General features: G+C 35.3%; 1 protein-coding gene across 8 annotated transcripts in view; it reads left to right on the top strand.

Annotated features, from left to right (window-relative positions):
- ADAMTS20 (ADAM metallopeptidase with thrombospondin type 1 motif 20) overlaps positions 1–22,857 on the top strand; it is a 209,498-nt gene that overhangs the window by 126,076 nt on the left and 60,565 nt on the right. For 7 of the 8 annotated variants that reach the window (XM_054527154.2, XM_054527155.2, XM_054527153.2 and 4 more), the window contains 4 exons: positions 4,243–4,407; positions 4,511–4,801; positions 5,512–5,673; positions 7,277–7,453. In XM_054527154.2, the coding sequence (XP_054383129.1) occupies positions 4,243–4,407; positions 4,511–4,801; positions 5,512–5,673; positions 7,277–7,453 (795 nt within the window). The remainder of the gene's footprint in view (positions 1–4,242; positions 4,408–4,510; positions 4,802–5,511; positions 5,674–7,276; positions 7,454–22,857) is intronic. The other variant, XM_054527151.2, reaches the window with a different exon arrangement.

Genomic DNA, 22,857 nt, shown 5'->3' with positions numbered 1-22,857 from the left:
TCCCTCTTTTCTATTGATTGGAATAGTTTCAGAAGGAATGGTACCAGCTCCTTTTTGTACCTCTGGTAGAATTCGGCTGTGAATCCATCTGGTCCTGGAATTTTTTTGGTTGGTAAGCTATTGATTATTGCTTCAATTTCACAGCATGTTATTGGTCTATTCAGAATTCAACTTCTTCCTGGTTTAGTCTTGGGAGGATGTATGTGTCGAGGAATTTATCCATTTCTTCTAGATTTTCTAGTTTATTTGCATAGAGGTGTTTATAGTATTCTGTGACGGTAGTTTGTATTTCTGTGGGATCGGTGGTGATATCCCCTTCATCATTTTTTACTGCATCTATTTGATTCTTCTCTCTTTTCTTCTTTAGTAGTCTTGCTAGCAGTCTATCAATTTTGTTGATCTTTTCAAAAAACCAGCTCCTGGATTCATCAATCTTTTGAAGGGTTTTTTGTGTCTCTATTTCCTTCAGTTCTGCTCTGATCTTAGTTATTTCTTGTCTCCTGCTAGCTTTTGAATGTGTTTGCTCTTGCTTTTCTAGCTCTTTTAATTGCGATGTTAGGGTGTCAATTTTAGATCTTTCCTGTTTTCTCTTGTGGGCATTTAGTGCTATAAATTTCCCTCTACACACTGCTTTGAATGTGTCCCAGAGATTCTGGTATGTTGTGTCTTTGTTCTCGTTGGTTTGAAAGAACATCTTTATTTCTGCCTTCATTTTGTTATGTACCCAGTAGTCATTCAGGAGCAGGTTGTTCAGTTTGCATGTAGTTGAGCGGTTTTCAGTGAGTTTCTTAATCCTGAGTTCTAGTTTGATTGCACTGTGGTCTGAGAGACAGTTTGTTATAATTTCTGTTCTTTTACATTTGCTGAGGAGTGCTTTACTTCCAACTATGTGGTCAATTTTGGAGTAGGTGTGGTGTGGTGCTGAAAAGAATGTATATTCTGTTGATTTGGGGTGGAGAGTTCTGTAAATGTCTATTAGGTCCGCTTGGTGCAGGGCTGAGTTCAATTCCTGGGTATCCTTGTTAACTTTCTGTCTCATTCATCTGTCTAATGTTGACAGTGGGGTGTTAAAGTCTCTCATTATTATTGAGTGGGAGTCTACATCTCTTTGTAGGTCATGTAGGTCACTCAGGACTTGCTTTATGAATCTGGGTGCTCCTGTATTGGGTGCATATATATTTAGGATAGTTAGCTCTTCTTGTTGAATTGATCCCTTTACCATTATGTAATGGCCTTCTTTGTCTCTTTTGATCTTTGTTGGTTTAAAGTCTGTTTTATCAGAGACTAGGATTGCAACCCCTGCCTTTTTTTGTTTTCCATTTGCTTGGTAGATCTTCCTCTATCCCTTTATTTTGAGCCTATGTGTGTCTCTGCACGTGAGATGGGTTTCCTGAATACAGCACACTGATGGGTCTTGCCTCTTTATCCAGTTTGCCAGTCTGTGTCTTTTAATTGGAGCATTTAGCCCATTTACATTTAAAGTTAATATTGTTATGTGTGAATTTGATCCTGTCATTATGATGTTAGCTGGTTATTTTGCTCGATAGTTGATGCAGTCTCTTCCTAGCCTTGATGGGCTTTACAATTTGGCATGTTTTTGCAGTGGCTGGTACCGGTTGTTCCTTTCCATATTTAGTGCTTCCTTCAGGAGCTCTTTTAGGGCAGGCCTGGTGGTGACAAAATCTCTCAGCATTTGCTTATCTGTAAAGTATTTTATTTCTCCTTCACTTATGAAGCTTAGTTTGGCTGGATATGAGATTCTGGGTTGAAAATTCTTTTCTTTAAGAATGTTGAATATTGGTCCCCACTCTCTTCTGGCTTCTAGAGTTTTTGCAGAGAGATCCGCTGTTAGTCTGATGGGCTTCCCTTTGTGGGCAACCCGACCTTTCTCTCTGGCTGCCCTTAACATTTTTTCCTTCATTTCTACTTTGGTAATCTGACAATTATGTGTCTTGGAGTTGCTCTTCTTGAGGAGTATCTTTGTGGTGTTCTCTGTATTTCTTGAATTTGAATGTTGGCCTGCCTTGCTAGATTGGGGAAGTTCTCCTGGATAATATCCTGCAGAGTGTTTTCCAACTTGGTTCCATTCTCCCCGTCACTTTCAGGTACACCAGTCAGACGTAGATTTGGTCTTTTCACATAGTCCCATATTTCTTGGAGGCTTTGTTCGTGTCTTTTTATTCTTTTTTTCTCTAAACTTCTCTTCTCACTTCATTTCATTCATTTCGTCTTCCATCACTGATACCCTTTCTTCCAGTTGATCGCATCAGCTACTGAGGGTTCTGCAGTTGTCATGTAGCTCTCGTGCCTTGGTTTTCAGCTCCATCAGGTCCTTTAAGGACTTCTCTGCATTAGTTATTCTAATTATCCATTCGTCTAATTTTTTTTCAAAGCTTTTAACTTCTTTGCCATTGGTTCGAATTTCCTCCTGTAGCTCGGAGTAGATTGATCATCTGAAGCCACCTTCTCTCAACTCGTCACAGTCATTTCTCCGTCCAGCTTTGCTCCATTACTGGTGAGGAACTGAGTTCCTTTGGAGGAGGAGAGGCGTTCTGATGTTTAGAGTTTCCAGTTTTTCTGCTCTGTTTTTTTCCCATCTTTGTGGTTTTATCTACCTTTGGTCTTTGATGATGGTGAAATACAGATGGGTTTTTGGTGTGGATGTCCTTTCTGTTTGTTTTCCTTCTAACAGACAGGACCCTCAGCTACAGGTCTGCTGGAGTTTGCTAGAGGTCCCCTCCAGACCCTGTTTGCCTGGGTATCAGCAGCAGTGGCTGCAGAACAGTGGATATTGGTGAACCACAGATGCTGCTGCCTGATCATCCTCTGGAAGTTTTGTCTCAAGAGGCGTACCTGGCTATGTGAGGTGTCAGTGCACCCCCTACTGGGGGGTGCCTCCCAGTTAGGCTACTTGGGGGTCAGGGACCCACTTGTGGAGGCAGTCTGCCGGTTCTCAGATCTCAAGCTGCGTGCTGGGAGAACCACGACTCTCTTCAACGTTGTCAGAGAGGGACATTTAAGTCTGCAGAGGTTACTGCTGTCTTTTTGTTTGTCTGTGCCCTGCCTCCAGAGGTGGAGCCTACAGAGGCAGGCAGGCTTCCTTGAGCTGTGGTGGGCTCCACCCAGTTCAAGCTTCCCGGCTGGCTGCTTTGTTTACCTAATCAAACAACTAACTGGCAATGGCGGGTGCCCCTCCCCCAGCCTTGCTGCCGCCTTGCAGTTTGATCTTGGACTGCTGTGTTAGCAATGAGCGAGACTCCGTGGGCATAGGACCCTTCGAGCCAGGTGCGGGATATAATCTCCTGGTGTGCTGTTTTTTAAGCCAGTTGGAAAAGTGCAGTATTAGGGTGGGAGTGACCTGATTTTCCAGGTGCTGTCTGTCACCACTTTCTTTGACTAGGAAAGGGAATTCCTTGACCCCTTGTGCTTCTCAGGTGAGGCGATGCCTCACCCTGCTTCGGCTTGTTCACGGTGCGCTGCACTCACTGTCCTGCACCTACTGTCTGGCACTCCCCAGTGAGATGAACCCAGTACCTCAGTTGGAAATGCAGCAATCACCCATCTTCTGTGTCGCTCATGCTGGGAGCTGTAGATCGGAGCTGTTCCTATTTGGCCATCTTGGCTCCTCCTCCAAGTCTATTTTCTAATCTTCAAAATGGGAATACTAATAATACTTATATCACAGGTTGTTATGAGAAGCAGATTTAGTATTAGGCTTTATCGGCTTTTATTTAAACTACAAGCATTTTCATGTTGTTTTTCTGTACTGAAAGCTTTAATGTGTGTGGAGTATACATTGCTAAAATCTTGTAGAATATGTATTTTTAAGCTTCACATATTCTCTGAATATTTTAATTATGGAATTATATCTATCTGTTACTTAGATAGTAGTAGATATTATATATCAAAATTATTTTTATTGATATCATAAGATTCTCTTACCTAAAATATTTTCAGTATCTTTAATTTTAGCAAATAATTAAGCATTATTTTAAATCATTATATTTATGTATTATTGAAATTACTATACATTATTTGTGAAATTTATGATCTAAACTGACTGGAATATTCACTACCCCATCTTTATTTGACTCAGAAGTGATGTCAGGTAATATTATCTATAATAATTTAAAATTTCTCAAGAAACTGGAAGTTTTAGAAATGTGAGTAACAGCTATGTAAAAGGGGCATGGGTGAGGTACTACTCTGTAATGCCTGGATACAATTTGATTTCTTAAAAAGTGCTCCGTATCTTGTGGAAGAGGTACTCAAGCCCGCTATGTAAGCTGTCGTGATGCTCTTGATAGAATAGCAGATGAATCATACTGTGCCCACTTACCCCGACCTCCTGAAATATGGGACTGTTTTACCCCTTGTGGAGAGTGGCAAGCAGGGGATTGGTCACCCGTAAGTATTCTTATGAGAAAAAAAGAAAATGAAAAATTTAAATATATTTGATATTAAATATAAATTAATGTTGTATATTACCACTGGCTAAATTTTTGATCAGTGTTCAGCTTCCTGTGGCCACGGAAAAACAACTCGACAAGTTTTATGCATGAACTACCATCAGCCAATTGATGAGAATGACTGTGATCCTGAAATTCGCCCTTTGATGGAACAGGAATGTAGCCTGGCAGCCTGCCCTCCTGCACACAGCCCCTTTCCTAATTCCCCTGTGCAGCCAAGCTATTATCTCAGCACGAATTTGCCATTAACTCACACACTTGAAGATAATGGAAATCAGGTGGCCCATCCATCAGTCAGGGGAAACCAGTGGAGAACCGGACCATGGGGATCAGTAAGCCATCTTTATTGAGTTATATTACTTCTGTAATTTTGTTATATTACATCCTTTTAACAGGTGTGTATATGATGCCATCAGTACTTTAAATGCTAAATTTATTTCAAGATCAATAGTTTAAATATTAAAAGGATTAAGTGTCTTTGATGCTCATTACAAATGCTAGAGTTCTGATTAGATTTCATTGTAATAAAAACAAAAGAAAACACTTTAAGGGGTAAGACTATAAATGTTTATGAATAAACCTAAATCCCAAAATTATTATGATAGCAATACAATAAGCTGGTAAAAAATCATGACAAACTACAAATGGTATAGTTGTAGTTCGTATTTTACATAACATTAATAATACAAAATAAAGAAAAACACCAGTGTAAATTTGAGTAATTTAATACTGTCTTTTATTCCTTTCTAGTGAGGCCTCAAAACTTTAATTTCTTTTTACTTAACACTTACGACAGAAGTGAAAATTGTTTCCTAATGCAAACTTGAAAGTCCCACCTTTTCATCAACAAATTCTAATGAAGCTCCCAGTAAAACTCAAGTGTTTTGACAGGTTTTCTCAATTCAAATTGTGATTCCAATGAAGGAGATTCTAATGTAGGGTTTGATTTTGATTGAGTCAATGCTGATTTTTTTTTTTTACCATGTAAATTCATGATGTGGAATCCGCAGTTTGTGCATATTTTGTGTTTTATTCTTGTCAGTGCTCTAGCAGTTGTTCTGGAGGTCTTCAGCGTAGGGCTGTGGTCTGCCAGGATGAAAATGGACAAAGTGCTAGTTACTGCGATGCAGCCTCCAAGCCTCCAGAGTTACAGCACTGTGGTCCAGGGCCTTGTCCACAGTGGAACTACGGAAATTGGGGAGAAGTAAGTCTTAATATTTTCTAAACTTGTGAGATTATTACATCTCTGAAGAATGAAAGTAAAAAGCATCTTATACTGTTCGATAATCTGATTTCACTATACTATGTAGAAAAAGATTTTTTGGTTTTTTTGTTTTTGGAGACAGGGTCTCACTCTGTTGCCTAGGCTGGAGTGCAGTGTGATCTCAACTCACTGCAACCTCCACCTCTCGGGCTCAAGCAATCTTCCCACCTCAGCCTCCCGAGTAGCTGAGGCTACAGGTGTGTGCCACCATGCCTGGCTATTTTTTTTTATTTTTAATAGAGATGGGAATTTCACCATGTTGACCAGGCTGGTCTCGAACTCCTGGCCTCAAGTGATTCTCCCGACTACATTTTTTTTTTAATTGAGTGATTAAACCATGTTCTTTTAATAGATGTTCTGTCATGGTTTAGGTCACTCATTCATGATTTAAAAAATGCATATTCTAGATTTTTCAACAGACTCTAATATGTTTGGCAATGTGTCTTTGAATTACTAGTATCTTTCTAAAATTGGTTTATTCTCTTAATTTCTTAGAAAATTAGGTTGATATAAAAATAGAAAACTCGAATAAAATATAAAGCATGTTTAATCCTATTACTAAGTTATGCATTTGGCAAATCTATTTCTTTAAGCCAGATAGTTGTCAGTTATTGAGCACTTGCTTCGTGCACTGGCACTCTCTAGGCACTGGAAATGAAAAAATAATTTTTTAAAGTCACTTTTAATACTAACCTCCTTCATAATGTGGAATGGTAATAAATAAGAAGCAAAGATTTCTATTAGCTTTGGATAAATAAAATGAATGACCTAATTAGTCAAATGTTTTCGCTTAATGATTTTTAGCACATAATTTCTGTTCATGGGGAGTTTGAAACCATGTTTTTAAAGTACACCCAGACCAGGTGTTAATACATATCAAGCACATTTTTAAGATACACTTTTACTGTTTTCCAAAACTAAAGTAACTTCTATTTCTGAGTTTACATGCACTTATTTTGAAAATTCAAATTATATGTCCAAATAGAGATACAAACTTTTAGCAAAAAAGTTTGTATCTATATATATGGTATATTTCCTGCCAGGCTTTTGTTCTACATGAGTTTTAGAAATTGGTTCACATTATACAGCTGTTTTGTTATTTGCTGTTTTTATATTATATATACTGAACATTTCATGTTTATAAAATTAGACGTACCTTATTATTAATAGCTTTCATGGTTACTTAGTAACCTGTTGATTGGATATTGTACATTATGTAATTAATGCTCATTACTTAGATAAATACATTTTGATTCTGGCTTAACCTGCCAACATTATCTTATAGGTCCTGGATGTCTTATTGAAATATATTACGATACTAATCCTCAAAATCTGGTCAACTTTTAAAGTCGTGGAATTGAAACTTTTATTTTTTTGTCTAGGGAGAAATGTTGATAATTATGTGGTAAGATTACTAGAGTAAACTAATTATGTTAAAATTACTAGAGTAAACATAATTACTAATTATGTTTAAATATTGAATGAAGCAATACATTATTCTCTTTAAAACCACAGTTTTGAATTTTCCTATTCTTGTTTTTAGTGTTCACAAACATGTGGAGGAGGAATAAAATCAAGACTTGTAATATGTCAATTTCCCAATGGCCAAATATTAGAAGATCACAACTGTGAAATCGTAAACAAGCCACCTAGTGTAATACAGTGTCATATGCATGCTTGCCCTGCTGATGTGTCATGGCATCAGGAACCATGGACATCGGTATGATAGCACTCTTGTTTGTTAACATGTCATACTTTAAAGTTTGAGTGTGAGTGAGGGAGAGTTCATTGTTTTTCTTTTCTTTGACTTATTTTACATTCAGGGGTACATGTGCAAGATGTGCAGGTTTGCTACATAGGTAAATGTGTGCCATGGTGGTTCACTGCACAGATTATCCCATCACCTAGCTATTAAGCATGGCATCCATTAGCTAGCTATTCTTTCTGATGCTCTCCCTGCCCCCTACACTCCTCCCCCAACAGGCCCCTGTGTGTTGTTCCGCACCACGTGGCCATGTGTTCTCATCATTCAGCTTCCACTTATAAGTGAGAACATGGAGTGTTTGTCTTTCTGTTCCTGTATTAGTTTGCTGAGGATAATGGCATCCAATTCTATCCATGTCCCTGCAAAGGACATGATATCATTCCTTGTTATGGCTGCATAGTATTCTGTGCTATGTATGGTATCATAATATTCTTATTCTTTTTTGTTTTGTTTTGTTTTGTCTCTTTTGCTTTAATTTATTCTCTTTATAAATTGTGGAATGCATACACTTTGTCTTCTCCAATTTCTTTTTAAAGTATATCATTGGCCCTCTTGGTTTGTGTTTTGAAATTTGATAGTTTGGAAGAGGAATCTGTTTAATTTCAAGTAGTGTAACATATATAATAGTTTTTTTATATATTTATTTTTTAATATGTGAACTTTGAACCATACTACTGTTCTAATGGAAATATTTTTCTCCATTTTGTGTTTGGCTTGCTGTCAATTAATCAGGACTATTATATTATTTACGTTCATATATAATGTTGATGTTGTGCTTGTAAAAATGGCAAATTAAGGCTGTGTCTTGTTTAGGCATATAATTATGTGTGGCTTTCATCTGTTGATATCTATAACTGCTCCAAAAACCAAATAGTATTCTTTAAAACTTGTTTTTTGTCATTATCCAACTTATTATTTTGTTTGGAAATGTGAAAATATTATGTTTAAAAAAGTAGAGAAATTTACTTCCATAACATAACTTGTTTACAGTTTTTTACATATGTCATGCAAAAGTTTAATTTATATAATAATTGATATGATTATGCATTTCTCCCACTTTGTGGAGTTAGTGGTTTGGGAATATTTTAATTTTCTGGGTTTTTATTGGAGCCATAGACAAAACTCATAAACTTTGTTCATGAATGATTATTTAGTAGCCTTCAAATATCTTTTTTTGAGGAGTAATTAATATATAAGTATATTGAAATAGGCATTTTGATTACCATTGATATTTTAAATCAAGAATGACCAAGTATATTTCCATTAAGTGAAAAACTGATTTGAGTTTATAATCTATTTGTAATTAAATTTATAAAGCTATGTGGTTCTTTATTTGAAAATTAGTTATAACTCCAGTTTTACAACCAACCCTTGATGCCTGCTCTGGTTTTGTTTTGCCCTACCCAAACATCTTTATAATAAGAAGTAAACCCAAGTTTCAAGTCATGTTATTTGAAGAATAGGTCAAGCTCTGGTTCAGGCTGAAATTCATCTTTATAGTCAAAGTGTGACTGATAATATTAAACAACAGAACATTTTAACTTTATAGGAGGATCTTAAAGTAAAATTGCTGCCTCAAAGGACCATCATCTTGTGGGAACTAATGAAAAACATATTTTGCCATGGAAAGCACTCACATATGTATTTAATAAATGTCATTACTGACCATCTACTATATCCTAGGCACTGTGATCCAGAGACAATTGAAACATATTTCTTATCCCTATGGAGTCTACAGTTTACTTGGGGAGATTTGAAATACTATAAGAACTCACTATAAAAAGATATTTTTTATTAGCTATCTTGGATTGGAAATCCACTTTCTGCTTACTATGTCTCTGTTGCATCTTCTTTCATTTTATTGGTTTTAGTTTGCAAGCCTAGTTCTTAAGAAGACTATGGATTACTTTCTTGGAATTTTTTCCCAATTAGGAAAGCAGAATCCTAACCGCTAATGAGATTTAATTGTAATGGCATTTGTTTCTGAGCATAGACCTTTTATTTTCTCTACCCATTCATGACTTCAATTCACCAAGCATTAAACATTTACTTAGGTCTCATGCTTTATAATAGATATTGAAGCAATTAAAATTAAGTGTTTGTGAGTCAGATTCTCTGTTTTAGAGGTCAGCAAACCATGGTCCATGTACCAAATCTGGCCTGTTGCCTATTTTTTTAAATAAGTTCTATTAGAACACAGTCATGCTCATTTGTTTATGTGTTATCTATGGCTGGTTTTGCACTACAGCAGTAGCATTGATTAGTTTCAATAGAAACTCTGTAACTCACAAAGCCTGAAATATTTACTCTCTGGCTTTTTCTGGGAAAAGTTTGCTGACCCCTGTTCTATTTAATAAATATTATAATGCTTTTAAGTTTAACATAAAAAGGTACTTAGATTTATAGAATATTAAAATTACAAATAATTCATTCCAGGTCAGTTTTAGATGTTTTTGATCCTTAGATATTTTACATTTTAAGGTTTATCAACCTTCTCTACATATCCACTGTGATATTCATGCAATGTTTACGTAAATGTATCTAATACTATATTCCAATATATTTTTGTTATGCTATTTTTTGTATGTAAATTATATCACAAGTGAAAAATATGAATGTTCATTAAAGTCCTCTGTATAGATGACTTTTCAACCTCACAAAAACAAATGACCAAGAAAACAATAATCACAGATTGCCAAATAGTAAGACAGATGTGCAGAATTCTTTAGTGTTATTACATGTATATCCCAAAAGGAGTTCATTGAATAATTCACTCTTTGCACTATGAGGAAATGTAGTATTTTTATTTTTTTGAGAAGTTGAAGATATTGAAGTTTTAAAAATCACAACAAAGGTTTGTATAGAATTTTTACAGTCATATTTACTTTTTTATATGTATGAAGTACTTACATATTATTAGAGTGACTGGATTTCTTTTATTATATGAAACATATTTATTTGTTAAATTAGCCTTTTATATTAAATGGGTTTAGGGGATCTGAAGTTCTGTTGTCAATACCAAATATAACATTTTACCTCTTTCAGTGTTGGTGCATATTAGACAACCTTCAGAATACCTTATTAGCATATCAGATTAATATTCTTTCATGGATAACTTTAACTTCAACAGATCCTGTTGACTAAGTAGAAAATTAAGAGTGTGTATGCATGCATGTGTGTGTGTATGAGTGAGTGACATGAAATCTCAGAAATATTTTTCATTTTAAAGCAAATGAAACGTGAAATGTAAAATTATTTAAAATATTATTAGAAAACTTTAAGATACATTTAAATTTTCTTCATGTTGTAGAAAGTCTTGTGCTGTAATAAAAAAGGGAATAAATAAATCTTAACCTATGTTAATTTAATGGCTACATTTTTGGTGATTAATCAGCATGAAATGATTGTATTTTAACCCGTTTATTAGTGGGTATTGTGGCTTTGTGCTTTATGTCATTCATATGTATGTTGTATTTTTACTCCTTGCACTTAAAATGTTCCGAGTCACTGAACAGATCTTATATTATTAATATAAGGAATGCCTCCTTTCTTTTGGTGGTATTTTTCTTAAATAACAAACTGTTAATTTCTCTTATTAAACATTTAATTGTTGAATAGTGTATGTTTTCATAATTGTATTTAGTTTATGTATAAGCTACTGTATTTTTTACATAATGTTCCTGTTAGAAACTAACACTGGTATTTAAAAGTATAAGACTTATTTGTTAGCAGTCAATTTTTAAATACTGTGAAATTTTTATAATTTTCTTTTTATATATTATAAACAATGAATACAAATTAATGATGTAAGCAAATTTATTTAATAAGTTAAAAATAGATATGCTTATGACCAAGGTAGTCTTTAAAAGGTGAGTAAAATTTTACTTTTCTCATTCATATATAGTAAGGGGCATTACGTGTAACACAATTCAACTAGCAAATGCTCTTTAAGTAAATTCATATTACTTAACTTATATTTTCTCACTAAGTTTCATTTTAGAAGTTATTTATTTTCTTGGAATGTTTTTATTCCTGACATAGAATGAAATCACATTTGGTAAACAAATAGTGTGTATTCAGTGTGCTTTGGGAATGATGACTATCCAACAGTAGTGAAGAGAATATATATATTTTTCTTTTTGCCTTAAAGATTGTTTTTCCTCACACAAAAAAAGAGAAAGTTTTTTGTTTTTTTTTGTTTGTTTGTTTTTTGTTTTGTAAATGAAAGCTTGCTGCTTGAACCCTAAATTCTGGTGCATTCACTTTGTGTTTCTTCTTAAAAAAAATGTCCTTCTGAAACATTGTGCAGAAAAAAATATATACTGTACTAAATCTATTATATGATATAACGGAATGCAACAAATAGAAGCACTGTCAGAAATGATCATGTAAGCCGGGCATAGTGGCTCATGCCTGTAATCCCAGCACTTTGGGAGGCTGAGGCGGCTGGATCACTTGAGGCCAGGAGTTCGAGACCAGCCTGGCCAACATGGTGAAACCCCCGTCTCTACTAAAAATACAAAAATTACCTGGGTGTGGTGGCATGCGCCTGTAATCCCAGCTACTCTGGAGGCTGAGGCAGAAGAATTGCTTGAACCTGGGAGGTGGAACTTGCAATGAGCCGAGATGGTGCCACTGCATTCCAGCCTGCGTGACAGAGCGCGACCCCATCTTAAAAAAAAAAAAAAAAAAAGGAGGAGGAGGAGAAGAAGAAGAGGAAGAAGAAGAAATGAGCATGTAGTAGCAGCAAACACTGGTAAATCTGACATTTGTCCATTTGAAAAGAGCACTAAGGGTCTGAGCAAAGGGTGTTGGGCTCTGCCTCCCCCTGTAGCTCCCATTTAAGAGAAATGCACTCAGGAAGAAACTGCCTCTATTGCTCCTAAGGCCAGCAGGAGCCAGGCAATGTGTAGGCAAATAGTTTCAAGAAACTGCCACTTCTTTATGTTTACTTTGTAAAGTGGAGTGTTCAGTGAAAACATAGTAATTGTTTTCTTAAATTTGAAAAAGACACATAAGTATAGTAAACAGGTTAGAAATATATTTTAAAAATAAATTTTATAATACACTTCTCATGACAATTAAGTATTTAACTAGTATTTCTCCATTTATTATGTTTTGTACTGTATCTTTCTAAAGTACATTCATTGATTTTCCCCAAAAGTATGAGTATTTACTACATATTAGACATTGTACTGGTCACTAGAAATAAACCAGGCACTGGGGACAAGGTGTTTGCAGTTTAGTAATGAATGTAATTAATAAACAGGTGGTCAGAATGCAGGGTGAGATTACTAACACATTTCAGTAACAACCATGTGATTTATCATACTGAAGACCCATAATATTTGGGGCTTACTAGGTTGAGATAATCCAAGATTTAGTAATGAAGATTGTATTTAACAATAAAATAATTCGGCAATTGTTCCTTCTACAAAGCCTAAACTAGTAGGCTACTCTGTCATAACCTGGCAAGAGATAAGCAGTGTCCTAATTCCCTACCATAAAAGAATATTTTGCATAATTGCAGCATCTACCTTTTCTGCACATGTGGATTTCATATGTCACCAAAGAAGAGAATGTAGATGGATGTGTAGTTTTTCCTAGATATGATGTTCTGAAAATAACTTTGAAGACAAAATTGGGCCCTGCAGATTTGAAATGTATGGCCTGGGAAAAATTTAAGTGGATACTCTAATTAATGGTGAGATCATAAAAGAAGAGACTGTGTGTATGTGTGTGTGTGTGTGTTATAATGTTGAGTGAAGTTGGAATGTACAGTATAAAATAACCCTAAAAACTCTCAATATGAAATGGTTATAGGCCATATTTTTTTCTATATGTTTCCATGTTAAAGAAAGTGAAAGCGTTCATGTTTCCATGGCAGTTCTCCTATTTTTCAGGCATAATGCTTCAGGAATGTTTAAGAATCTCAAGAAATTGTTCTCAGTGTTCTACAATATCTATGTGCTATATATTGAGGCTGTTTATAGAAGATATATAAGCATTCTTAATATTAGTACATTTAGATATCCCAAATTTTTGTTATAGAACCTTTGTGTGTTACCTTCCAATAGTTTGAGAAAATCATACTTTAATTTCTACATTATCACATCCATCACTCAGACATTAATTTTTTATGTTTATTCCTTGTTAGGAATAAACATTTTTAAGTCATTTGATTTTTAATTTTTTGATCATATGTATCATTCTCAGTAGAACATTTTGAGAATGTGCCCTTATATATATGTATTATATAGTCATACATTGCACACATAAACTAACATATGATTATGTGATTTATAGAAGATATATAAGTGTAAATTTAAAAGGGTAAGTTGAATAATTAATGTTAAATATAATTTTTATTTTGTGAATGGTAACTTTTCTCTCACAGCTGTTCTAACCATTTAATTTTTTTAAAAGTAGTAGACTTTCGTTAGTTCTGAAAATTTTGTTTCAACACTGTGTGCTATAGCAGTTTTAAAATATGGTTTATTTCAATATGTGGTTTCAATAACTTCTTTAGCTGAAAAATCTACCTCACAAAATACCTCCAAATAACAAAGTTTGTCACTGAATGCTCCTGATATGTACCAGTAATTGACTTCAAATCCACTATAAATAATTATTGGAAAAAAATTGAAATTTGCTTTGCAAATTTCTATTTTCCAGGTCATTCAGTTCTTGAAGTACTACTAAAAGAAGCTATAGTTCAATATTTTAACAAGAAGCTTTAAAACTCAATGAAACTTTGAAATATTTGGAAGCCATTTAAACAGATTAGAAATTTTTGTTTCAACATTTTAGAAATATACAATTGGCATATTGTTTCTGAAATGTTTGCTTCAAAGTTTTAAAAATATGCACTTGGTGAGGCTGGGTGCAGTGGCTCATGCCTGTAATCCCAGCACTTTGGGAGGCCGAGGCAGGCAGATCACGAGGTTAGTAAGATCGAGACCATCCTGGCCAACATGGTGAAACCCTGTCTCTACTAAAAATACAAAAATTAGCTGGGCGTGGTGGCGCGTGCCTGTAATCCCAGCTACTCAGGAGGCTGAGGCAGGAGAATCGCTTGAACCTGGGAGGCGGAGGTTGCAGTGAGCCAAGATCGCGCCATTGCACTCCAGCCTGGTGACATAATGACACTCCGTCTCAAAAAAACAAATGCCCTGGGCAAAATCACCTAGCAGGAGAAACGTTTCCAAACATTTCAAAATGTTCTCTCCTGAGTAGAAGGAGTTTCCAAAAGTAGTTGCTTTCTCAACTACTGCTAAATGTTTTCTTCACCTTAAAGACTAGATATTAGGTATCACATTTTTCTCATAGAAAAAAATAAGCAAATTTGGAACAAGCCTCTTTTTGGTAATATAAAAATTGGTAATTCATCTTTATGAGCCCATTCATCATTATGATTTTAAACTTAACCAGCAAAAGTCTGTGTGCTTAAAACTAAAACATAAACCAACCACCACTAGCAGCAGCAGCAGTTGTAGTCGCAGTTCCTTCTGGCACTCCTCATCTCACCACAGAGGATTTTGAGTTTATACTTATGATAGAGTTCATATATCTTCCTCAGTGTGCATGTATGAACTGCAGTGAGTACACTGAAAGTGGATGACAGAGTGATGGTCTCCTTCTTCTGTCAGGAAATCTAATGAGTTATAAATGTTGTTTGTCAGACTGACATATAGCCCCATGTAGTAAATCTTGCTTATTTTCCTGGAGTGTTAGATAAAACAAATATGAGTATATGTCCTAAAAAGTAATGTTTTGGGCACTCCAGTGAATCACCCTTGCCACCTCTGAGCAATATATCCGTTTGAAAGACTGTGACTTAGAAACTCAGATACTTATCAGGAATATATGTTCAATAAGATCTCTCAAACCTTTTAAATTGGAGTCAGTATTGGAATTATGTAATTTGTTTTTATAGCCACCATTGACTGCTTCCTGGTTGTAATCCTCACCCCCTAGATTGTACTTAACCTCATACACTAATTTACCCAATTCCTAACCAGTGGTATGACATATCTAGGAAGGTACTTTGTTATCACATTATGTTGTAACATGGCCTTTTATGTATAAAACTCTTGTACATTATTATATGTTATACATCTACTTGTAAGAATTAAATGAAATATTGCAAAGTTTTTGATAGTTCAGTTATTAGGTCACATAGTAAATCCTTCTGTGTCAGTTAACTGAACTGAAAAGTGATCCTATTAGACAGCTTTTGATATTTTGCAGCTGTGACTCAGGGAAACCCAGAGGTCTTAGAAGTAGTTATGAAGGGAATCACGGCCATTGCACTGCCAGAATTGCATGTTACCGTTCCACTCAAGATTATTGAGATCCCATACCTACCAGGCACTGGGTTAAGAATTGTAGGAAACAAGATAAATAAGAATGGCATACTCTCCTCAAAGGACTCACAGTCTAGGAAAAATTAAATATACATGCAAATAACTATAACAAGCCAGAAAGGGATGTCATAAGAAGTCAGAAAATATGCATCTAATTGGAGAAACAGAAAAGGATTTATGGGGGAGAAGGTATATGTATAAGGATTGATAGGTAGATAGGATTTTGAGTGGGAAAAGAGGTACCAGGTAGGAGACCACCTGTAGCAAAACCAGAGACCAGAAAAAAGTAGTTCAGTTTGGCCGGGCACGGTGGCTCATGCCTGTCATTCCAGCACTTTGGGAGGCCAAGGCGGTCGGATCACAAGGTCAGGAGATCGAGACCATCCTGGCTAACACGGTGAAACCCCGTCTCTACTAAAAATACCAAAAAAATTAGCCGGGCGTGGTGGTGGGCGCCTGTAGTCCTAGCTATTCGGGAGGCTGAGGAAGGAGAACGGTGTGAACCCAGGAGGCGGAGCTTGCAGTGAGCCGAGGTCGCGCCACTGCACTCCAGCCTGGGTGACAGAGCGAGACTCCGTCTCAAAAAAAAAAAAAAAAGGTCAGTTTGACTTGTTTGTAATGACAAGCCAGTTCATGAAACTGGTTTGTGAGAACAAGGGGTGGGCATAAAGTTAGAAATATGAATTAGGGCCATGTCAAAGAGGACCAATGAGGATCATGCCTAAGAAATTTTAAAAATTCTATAGGTATAGAAAAACTTGATTTTTTTTTTTTTTTGGACTGGGTGTCAGAACTGTGTCTTGAGAAGATTAGTGGACAATTCTCGTCATAAAATATCAGCAAACTGAAAAGTGACAGACTAGAGATGAAAAGTCATGGAGGGAATGTTCCAAAAGCCGAGGATGATTTAGGGGCCATTCGTGCAGCTAGTCATCAGATGTTTATGGATTACTCACCCAGAGCACTCAACTGTCTGTAGGTAGAGTAGAAGAAGCCAGTGGAGGAGTGATTGATGGGGCTGTTTTTGATCCAAGGGTGGGGTGGCATCTGAAGGTGGGAGTAAAAGAGGTATAAGACAACATCTGAACAGAATAAACTTGAGAAAAGCCATGATGGGTAATTTTGAGATCAGGGAAGTTTGGACTTGAGGAGAGTAAAAGTTTGGGCAGTGAGTGAAAAAGTCAATCTGAGAGCACTAGGACTACACATTGCAGTGTAAAGGGCCCATTTGATGATGCATAACAAGATTTTGTATTAGATAGTCTCATTTAAGAGAATATAATCTTGACTTTACCAAAAGAAATGTGAACTTTCATTTACCAAAAGAGTTTGAAGACATATTATTCCTAAGCCTTGAAATATTAAATATTAAGTCTATCCTAGATCTTGTAGGTAAGAATAAGAGCTTTGGTATTAGAATGCCTCAGTTTGACTCCTATTTTACTCAGTGACCTTTGCCAAGTTACTTAGCATTTCTAACATTTCATTTTCTTGGAATGAAAATAGTAGCTCACTAAGGAGGGTATTTTTTAAGGATAAAATGGAATAGGAAAAGTGGTTGAAATAGGGCCTGTGACATAAAGGCTCAATATATTTTGCTTATTGTTATCACTTATCCAGTAAGTATATATTATTTTTCCTCGAGTTAGAAATCCAAATATAGTAGAAAAGGCTAATAATATTTCAAACAATCTGAAACAAGTCTACTTGAGAAAGTTGTACTCTAGTATAAGAGAGAAATCAATTTGGACTGGAGTTTTTTTTTTAAGCAAACTTTTATGGAAATGAGACATCCAGCAAAACTTCAAATCATAATGGTCCAGTTCAATGAATTTTCCAAAGTGAACACACCTATGTAGACAATGCTCAAACCAAGAACATCAGCACCACAGAAATTCCCCCACATCCCACCTTGCAGTTACTATCTTCCCAAAAGGTAACCCTTTTCTGACATCAAACATAATAGATTCATTTGCCTGCCTTTGAACTTTATTTGAATGGAACTTAGAAAATTTGTGCGAGTTAGGATACTGTACTTGAGACTCATTTACGTTGCATGTAATTGTAGTTTCTCATTGCAATCTAGTACTGTATTGTATAAACATATAACTTCTATGACTTGTATATAACTTGTATGACTTATATGAATAGATGAATTAATATGATTTGTATTAATATTTATCCTTCAGTTGACAAACATTTGGGATTGTTTTTAATGTGGGACCTACAAACAATGCTGTGATGAACATTTCTCAGACATGTCTTTCGGTGAACATGTATATCCATATCTGTTGGTTAGGTAGCCAGGAGTTTAATTGCAGGATCTTAGTGTAACTGGTGTAAACTAGTGTAAACTAGTTTAGTTTTAGTACATATATATGACAGTTTTCTAAAGTGGCTGTATGAGAATTCCAGTTGCCCCAAATCCTTTCCAACACTTGATATTATCAGACTCTTAAATTTTAGCAATTCTAGTGAGTGTGTCGTGGTATTTCTTTGTGGTTGTAGTTTGCATTTCTCTGATGGCTAAATTGTTTATTCCCAAGGGATATCATATTTTTCTGAAGCATCTATGGAAGTCTTTTGTCCACTTTTCTGTTGTATTTTCTGCATTATCTTATTGATATATGGGAGTTATTTTTTTGTTCTGGATATAAGTACCCTGTTAAATATATGTATTGACGGATGTATCACCTCTTCATTTCAGTCTTTTGTGGTCATCCAATCCCAGGAATAGCTACTGAGAAGTAGCAATAGTAAACGAGTTTCTATTTCTTTGCATTAAGTAGATAGATGGGAGATTCTGAGAGGATTAAAGTGAACAAATATGGAGAGAACAGCAAACTGTTCTGTTTAGAGAATGGATGGCTTGTGTGTGTAGCAAAGATTTATTTTAAAATTATTTGAATGGCAAACATTTTAGGAGGGAAAACTTGCTGCTTTACTCTGCTGGTTTACTTAAGAGAAGAAAGATTAGTCTCCCTGCACTATTTCTCCTTTTAAAAAATGTTAAATCCCTAATTTATAATCTTTGTGAATTTCTATTAAGTTTATTTATTCAGTAGATATTTACCTAGCAGTTACTGTGTGTTAGATACCAATAGATGTGGAGGATAAAAATACAATTAGATCAGGACATAAGAGAGTTTTTATTACAGCAGGTTAAAAAATGTTAAAATGAAAGAATATACATATGGTTAGTTCTGCACACACAATCATGTGAGTGCAGAGGAAAGTGTTTAGGAGTGTGGTGGGATATGGGATGGGAAAGATTCCTCAAGGACTGAAAAGGGAAGAAATGAATTTTCTTCTCCCTGAGTCAAGTTTCATTATTGTTAGCTTTTTCAGGTGTTTTAAATATCAGTTTGATATTTGGTAAAGAATTCTACCTCTGGAAGTTAGAACCCATTCAAAATCAGTAGAAACTTGCAATGAAATTAAATTTGCAGGAAAAAATAGTTTTATAAAATCAATTTGATATGTTTAATCATTAAGTATAGATTATTGAAATACTTAAGCATGATTGTCACATTATTTTGAGAAAAATATTTCTTTTAAGGTGATATTTATTAATAGTAAGAATTACTCTAAATTAAAATAGCTCTAAAATAGGAGTAACAACATACCTAAAATACCGAAGCAAGCAGTCAGATTTCTACTTTGTTACAATCATTAAAATTGTCAGAAAAAGACTTGCCCACAGTAGAACCATTTCTATTTCTTTCCTGTAACATTTTTCAAGGTGTAAACATTGAAAAATTTAGGAAAGTTCATGTCTTCTATTATAGTAGATTTTGCCCATCATACACAAACCCTATAATATTTGATAGAAAAATCAGAAGACATTTTGTATCATTAATGATTAATCATTCTGTTTGGGATGTCATTAAATATAGTGTGATAACTAAAATGTGTGAATGATAATGTGTAAATGATAATGTGTAAATGATGTGACTGTTCTTTTTAGGAGAAGGTAAGAATAAAAGAAAATTTATACTGATACACTAATAAAAAAATTATTACCGGCCAGGCATGGTGGCTCATGCCTGTAATCCCAGCACTTTGGGAGGCTGAGGTGGGCAGATCACGAGGTCAAAATATCGAGACCATCCTGGCCAACTTGGTGAAACCCCATCCCTACTAAAATACAAAAAATTAGCTGGGGGTGGTGGTGCATGCCTGTAGTCCCAGCTGCTTGGGAGGCTGAGGCAGGAGAATGGCTTGAACCTAGGAGGTGGAGCTTGCAGTGAGTGAGGTTGCACCACTGAACTCCAGCCTGGGCGACAGAGCCAGACTCTGTCTCAAAAAAAAAAAAAAAAAAAAATTATTACCTATTCTGCTACCTAGAGAATCTATCTAAGGGCAACCTCTTTATTGTTTATTCGTGGGCCTTAGGAGAATTTTCACATCTAGAAATAGGGAAGATAATCAGACATGGTGCCTCCCTCACTCAAGGACATTTCTTCTGTGACAGGCAGCTGGCTCACAGATAGTGGCTCAAATGGGATCCTGTCTCCTTGTCAGCATTTCTCGTCTAAAATTGGCAAGATGTCAATCTTAGGTGAAATCAGGAGAACTTTCTTGTCTCTGCTGATCTACAGGATACCCGTTAGAGTCAGAACAAAACAACAGAAATCTTGAAAAAGAGATCTATTACATGCAGCTTTTGTTTCAAGGTTATCTTTGTGGGACTAAAGATCATTCAGCTCTGTGCCATTCAGATGAAGTAGATTGCATATTTAAAAGGTCTTTGTTGTACATATACATTGCAACTTTGTAAAACTTCACCCTTTAAATAAAAATGCTCAAGCAACTGAATTTTCTCCCTACTGAAGTGTAAGTGTAGAATAGTATATCAGATCTTACGTTTCTGGAGCAAAAATGTTAGACAATTTGAAGCTTTGTAATGTAAAAAAAGTATACAAATAATTTGAGTAGAAATACAGAAAGCATATGTAAGCCTGATTATATATACAAGTTTGCTTCTATGGTTTTTTCCTACATAGCATCGGTTCATTTCTTTATTCAGTAAACATTTATGGAACTGGTTTCTGCCGTTATTGAGTTTAGCATTCTCATTTATAATTTCATCATTTTATTCAAATTTCTAGTGTGTTAATAAGGTATTCCATTTATTCATATATGGTAAAGTAGGCGATTTAATATTATCGTATACATTGAGGAGGTACATTAAGAGATTTCTTTGTATTTTATTAAATGTTCTCTCTAAAGTTTTCTGTGTCACTCTGAGGCTCTGAAAATTTTACATAGTTATTTTTAAAGTCAAAATGTGTAGAAAACTATGATGAATAAAACTCAGTTTCTTACAGATTGAGGAAATGTTTCTTTATATTTTTATTTATTTTTGATGCTTAGAAAAATTATAGAAAAGTTTTTAAAAGAGACATTACTTGGAAAGATGTTTAGCTTATGGTATTAAAAAGCAGATGCTGGGCCAGGCTTGGTGACTCACACCTGTAATCCCAGCACTTTGGGAGGCTGAGGTGGGTGGATCACCTGAGGTCAGAAGTTCAAGACCAGCCTGGTCAACATAGTGAAACCCTATCTCTACTAAATATACAAAAATTATCCAGGCATGGTGGTGGGCGCCTCTAATCCCAGCTACTTGGGAGGCTGAGGCAGGAAAATCGCTTGAACTCGGGAGGCACAGGTTGCAGTGAGCCGAGATCGTGCCACTGCACTCCAGCATGGGCAACAAGAGCGAAACTTTGTCTGAAACAAACAAACAAACAAACAAAAAACAGATGCTTTTTGAAAACCAATTTTATCGAAAGCTAAAATTTAAAAGTCTGGGGAAAACTTAAAGATTTCATTTAGACACCTGATGTCATGGTAAAAGAGGCAATATAAAACTTTGACACTTATTTGATAAGTTTGAAGACTAAAGGATGGCAGAATCCCTTTCTGTCAAAAGATGTCCCATAATTCAGGTAGAATTTGCATTTTTCTCATTTGAGTAAACAATATTGCAATATGTTTTCATTAGTTCATAAATACTGTATATATCTAAAGAGTTAAATTATTGTGATTCTTGAAATATTTTTAAGATATGATTTTCCCTCTCCTTTTATCATATCTTTAAAATTGGGAAAGACTTCCAGTTTTCTCTTTCTTATCCCTTCTTATCTACACAAAGCATAAATTCTTTGAAGACAATTTTCAATGGAAGTGCATAAAGCTTCAATTGTGTCCTAGTGAAACTTCCTAAAGTTGGAGGCCATACATAATACAATATAGCCCATTTCTTTTTAGGAAAACTAAATAAACATTTGCTTCCAATTCTCATTCTGTACCCTGAAGTAAGAATCAATCAAATTCCTCCTCTATAGGGCAAATATTTGAAGACAGTTGTTTCTCTCTGCCTTCTGCTTTCCAGAAATCCAAGTCTTTCCTCCCCTAGAAGTAATCTCTAATTCTTTCATCTGTATCTTTTGATATTTACCGTCCATATTGCCAAATAATAGGCTTATTCAGCTGTTTCTGGATATACCCAAACAAATTTACCTGTTGACTCCCTTTTATAGAGGTTGAGAATTCCAAATTAATTCCAAATCAATTTTGATTAAGTCAGCAGTGCTGCAATGTCAGTGTGGAACCAAGTAGTGTACTGTACTTTGAAACGTTGCTCCTTTCTTACACAACTCTTCATTTTTCCTGGGGAGGATTGCCTTATTTTAAAATTTGCTTAGTTTTGTTATGTCTTAATCACTGTTTTTTTCCACAAGGGCTTGAACAGCTATGTAAAATCCCTATGAATGGTTTTTCTAAATGCTCAGATATTTCCTCTATTTTGGACTCCTTCCAGAGACCCCTCCACCCCCAATCTGCCTCCTCTGATCTGGCATGGATGACCTTAACCCTGCTGTACCAGTCTCTCATCCTGTGAAGTGTTTTCAGTGGTCTTTGGTTTTGATAACTTTTTCTTACATCACATATGTTTCTCTTTTTTTGGTTTACCCTCTCATACTAAAA

This window comes from Pongo abelii, chromosome 10 (assembly GCF_028885655.2).
Source record: "Pongo abelii isolate AG06213 chromosome 10, NHGRI_mPonAbe1-v2.0_pri, whole genome shotgun sequence".
Taxonomy (NCBI): domain Eukaryota; kingdom Metazoa; phylum Chordata; class Mammalia; order Primates; family Hominidae; genus Pongo; species Pongo abelii.
This window is presented reverse-complemented; position numbering and strand designations above follow the sequence as displayed.